Consider the following 5,154-nt stretch of genomic DNA (forward strand, 5'->3'; position numbering starts at 1 on the left):
ACAATATTTATATATCTAGTGTTGAAAAGGCTTTTCGTATCGATTTTTGGGATTTAGTGGCGATTGTAAATGATACGATTTCTCAAAATTATATAAATGTGTAAAAATAGTGTGGATATGTATTATTATGTTTTTTGTATCGATTTTATATGGGAAAACCATGGCGATTGTAAAATGATACGAGTTCCTTAATTATTTCACAAACATGCTTGCATATTGTAGCGAATATACAAATCGCTACGAAATAATCGCTACGAAAAGACATTTTTCTTGTAGTGATCTTGGTTTTATATTCATTATTTTTGTTATTCTGGTAACAATTTCTTTCCCTTTTATTTTCAGTAATTTAATTGCTTTGATTCATCATGTTTTGCTTAATTGTTTTGATTAGTTTTGATTTTATTATGTGTGAGTAGTTTTATTTCTAGGGTTTGTGGGGATCCATAAATAATATGAAGGGGTAATTTATTATTGTTAATTGTCAATGCTTGATTAATTTTCTATTTATTGATTTAATGTTATGCAATTAGATTAGGCCTGGTTTAATTGTATGAGTTATGCAATGTTGATTCAAGAGATGAGAATTGATGTTTAGGCTTAGTTTCAATAGGCAGGTTAATTTATAAATGGTTAAGTAAAGATTCGAGAGATGCGATTTAATACCGGTAGATTAATTCTGTGATTGTAATACGTAGCGAAAGTCTTTTATGATCTGATTAATTGATGCATTGATGATTGATTATTGTGTCTTACCCTGGAATATTATTTATTGGTGAACTATGCCCTAGGCTTTTATTATTTGATTTCTCCCTATCTTAATCTCTTTAGTTTAATTCTTTTTACAACATCAATTAGATTACTTAATAATTTAGATTATTTTAACTAATTAGGAATTGTAGGGAATATTTCAAGCATCCCACATTTGAGCCCCACTGTGATCATACACTTAAGTATGGTGGCGTTCAAAGGGAAGGAAGCTAGAGCAAAAGAGTTGCCAACAAGTTTTAGAAACTTATAAACCGTTCACAGGGCGAAGGTTACACCCCTTCACGATCCATGAGGGTTACACCCCTTCACGATCCATGAAATCGCTAACTCCATAGTGGTCCTGAACCATGACTGGATATTCGGGGATGATGGTACAAATCCAACCTAAAAGATATTGAACCTGCCCTAAATAGGCCTCTACTTTATTCTTCTCATATTCATGTGCGCTTTCTGACTAACATACAATCAATAGGTTAATCCTAAACTTGTTTAATCTATGTTGGTTGAATATTAATGCACAAACAAAACTATTATTGGCGATCACTTGAATTAAAATCATATTAGCCTAAATAAAATTAATAATTATCTTATTAAGCATGATTTCAAGTACAAATTCCCTTTAAACCTGCAAGAGAGGGCGTGATCAAGCAATAAAAATAATATCAAGCAACATATAAATCATTAATACAACAAATCATCATCATAATAACAATCTCAATCTCATCAAAGCATAATAATAGTAGCTAGATTCTAAGCATGATACTAACAAGATTAATATAAAATTCTAGCTTGTTACTAAACAATAAAGATCAAAGCTTTAACCTTAACATGATACTAGCATGATAAAAGAAAATAGGAAGCAACCTAAACATGATACTAGAAAGCAATAAATAACGTCCTAGCATGACACTAGGAATCAAAATAATATAAGCATGCTTTCTATAGATATATAGCAATAAAACAACTTACTTTGTTGCCTCGTATCTCTTTCTATCAAAACAATACACATGTTAGTAACTTCAAGGAAAATACTAAATCAAACAATTAATTTAAATAATTAAAATAAAGATTTGGGTCCAAACCCTCAGAAATTATCAACCTTTCACGTAGGGCGAAGGCAACTTCGAGCTTGGTTAGGGGCGTCTAAGACTCGTGAATGCGGTATTTTATTTGAAAAGGGAAGGCTTAGAAAGGGGGAGAAAGAACAAGATTCTAGCTTTGAGAGAGAGAAGAATAGAATTGGACGATTGTTGATGATTGAAAATGGAGAAATAACACCTCTATTTATAGAGAAAACATCCGTAACGCTTCAAAAAGAGTCAGAATTAGACTCGAAGTAAAACATCCTCTATCGCGACGCAAAAGAGCTATCGCGATGCGATAAGCTCTCCGCAGTGCGATGGCTTGATCAGGATAAAAATCCTATACGGAGTCCTTTCCCTAATATAATTAGGTAATTAGACTCCATAATTATCTTAATTAAAATCAGTTTTATCTTTTAAAACACTTGTTTTATTTCAAATTAAATTCTTTATCTTTTCTAAAAAATACAATTATTAATCCTAATTCCATTAGAATTTAAACTAACCTTCTAGATTAATCTAGAAAACTAAATTAATTCCTAATAAATTTAGGAATGATAATCAATAGGCCCTCCACTTGATCATTGGACCATATAAAATCGTTTTGGGCCCAATTCAATATTTTGGCCATAACTTCCTCATTATTCATCGGAATTGGGCTTATAATATATCATTGGAAAGCTCTTTTCAAACCCCATCAAACTACACTATTATTAGACCCATATTATGGACCAAACTAAATTGGATTGGACATTTTCCATAAATAAGGTACAAAAAGAAATATTTTCGAAAACAGAAAGAAATATTTTTATTAAAAAACCGGCGCATCACGAGACTCTTTCACATTTCACCTCGTTCGATAATCAAATGACATGAAAGGTACTCATCACTGGGTTTGGTTTTGGGGAGACACAATCAGGTGTCTACAGGAATAAATTGACTTGTTTCCCTGTAGTTCGACCCTACTTCCCTATCTGCTTTAGTTAGAGGACTTAGGAACTATTTTTTATTAGGTGATACAACTTTAGCCTGTCACTAATGGGAAAGGCAGACCTTTTCGTTTTCTTAATTGTCTAGCCTCCTATCCTGATTTTTAAGATGTTGTGTCTTCTTACTGGGATGTTCATGTGTCTGGTAATTCTATACTGCAGGTTTGGAAGAAGCTGAAGTATGTCAAGACTGGTCTTAAAAGTTTGAATATTAAGCACTTTGCTAAGATAACTGATAGATTAGATGCTGCTAGATTATCTCTGTCTGAGGTTCAGGTTCACTTGGCTAAGGATATTACTAATGTATCTCTTCATAATCAAGGAGCTGCACGAATTGAGAAAGTGAAGTATTAGATGGATACTTACGAGAGTATTCAGAAACAAAAGTCAAGAGTTGATTGGATCAAGCTTGGGGACTCTAACTCTCACTATTTCTTTTCTGTTCTTAAGCAAAGACAAAATAGGAATAGAATTGATTCCATTTATACTAGTGATGATGTTTTGCTTAAGGATCCTGCTTTGGTTCAAGCTGAAATTCTTAGCTTCTACCAAAATTTGCTGGGTTCTACTGCCAGTACTTTACCAGCTGTGGATGTTGATATTGTTTGGGAAACAGCTGACTTTTGATGATATTACTATTCTCTCTGCTCATATTACTCATAGTGAAATTGACCATGCTTTAGCTGGTATTGGGGATGATAAAGCTCCTGGCATACATGGGTTCAATGCTGTATTCTTCAAACAAGCCTGGAATCATGTGAAATCTGATGTGTATAAAGCTATTCTGGAATTCTTTGATTATGGTGTGTTAGAGAAATCCTAGAACTGCACTACTATTACCCTGGTTCCAAAGGTTCAGAACCCTTCATATATGAAGGAATATAGGCCTATAGCTTGTTGTACTCTAGTCTATAAACTGATCTCTGAGGTCATTACTGCTAGATTGGTAAGAGTTATTGGGTTAGCAGTGAATGAAGCTCAGGCTGGGTTTATATCAGGTAAACACATAGGTGATAACATTTTTCTTGCAACAGAGTTGATCAAAGGCTATTTTCATAAATTTGTCAATCCTATGTGTATGCTGAAAATAGACCTCAGGAAAGCTTATGACTCTGTTGAATGGGGATTTCTTGAGGTTATGCTTGGTGAGTTGGGATTTCCTAACAAGGTTATAGGCTAGATTATGGGGTGTGTCACTTCAGTTTCCTTTTCAATTATGATCAATGGTTATCCTACTGCTCCTTTCCAGGCTAAAAAAGGGTTAAGACAAGGTGATCCTATGTCCCCCTTTCTTTTTTGCTTTGTGTATGGAGTATTTGTCAAGATGTTTGTAGGATATGACTCGGAATCCAGATTTCAATTTTCATCCTAGGTGTGTGAAGCTTGGATTACTCATCTAATGTTTGTAGATGATCTGTTGTTTGCTAGGGCTGATCTGGGGTCTGTTAAGCTTCTTTTTTTATGCTTTCTAGAATTTTTCTGAGGCTTGTGGGTTGTCTGAAAATTTGGACAAAAGTGATGCCTATTTTAGGGGTATCTTGGAGTAGGAGAAATCTGATCTTCTACAGGTGCTTGGAATGGCTAATGGCTCCCTGCCCTTTAGATACCTTGGTGTACCCCTTTCTTCTAAAAAGCTTACTATTTCTGAGTGTAGGCCTTTAGTTGAAAGGGTTACCAATAGAATTGACACTTGGGCTGCTAAACATCTTTCTTATGTTAATAGGCTGCAACTAGTCAAAAGTGTTCTCTTTGGTATTCAAGCCTTTTGGGCTCAGATTTTCATTTTACCAAAGAAAATTCTAAGAGAAATGGAGTCTAGAAATAGTAAGCTTTTTAGAAGAGAGGGGTACACCAAGGTATCTAATTTTGTTATTTAGATACCTTGATGTACCCCTCTCTTCTAAAAATCTTACTATTTCTAAAGAGCTTCTTGGATTCTAAAGAAAATTCTCGCAGAAGTAATAGTAGTGATAGATATTTGCTATATTCTGTATAGACATCTCTTGTCTGGTCTTGGTCTCTAGAACCCTTCCTAGAAGGTGGCTAGTTGCCTGAGTCCAGTAGTTGTTCCTGGCTCTGCCTGGAACAGCCAGGAACCCTTCCTAGAAGGTGGCTAAGTTTGAACTTGGAACTGTTTGTGGTGGTGTGGCCTAGTAGGTCTTTTGGTGTTTTGTGTTTGTTACAGTTTAGCTTTTGTAAGTTGTAACTTTGTTCTTTGGTAATAAAATCTCTATTTACCAATATAGTTGTATAGAAATGTGTAATTATTGTAATTACATTAAATTTATTTTATATTGGAAATTATTTTTTAACAA

At 34.1% G+C, this 5,154-nt stretch overlaps 1 protein-coding gene across 1 annotated transcript; it reads left to right on the plus strand.

Annotated features, from left to right (window-relative positions):
* The first annotated feature begins 3,193 nt into the window (after positions 1-3,193).
* LOC145588590 (uncharacterized) lies at positions 3,194-4,386 on the plus strand. Its single transcript, XM_081645220.1, has 5 exons — positions 3,194-3,361; positions 3,456-3,642; positions 3,748-3,837; positions 3,931-4,007; positions 4,312-4,386. The coding sequence occupies exons 1-5, from the start codon at positions 3,194-3,196 to the stop codon at positions 4,384-4,386; spliced, it is 597 nt and encodes a 198-aa protein (XP_081501346.1).
* The last annotated feature ends 768 nt before the right edge of the window (positions 4,387-5,154 follow it).

Source organism: Chenopodium album, chromosome 17 (assembly GCF_948465745.1).
Source record: "Chenopodium album chromosome 17, dcCheAlbu1.1, whole genome shotgun sequence".
NCBI classification, from domain to species: Eukaryota; Viridiplantae; Streptophyta; class Magnoliopsida; order Caryophyllales; family Amaranthaceae; genus Chenopodium; species Chenopodium album.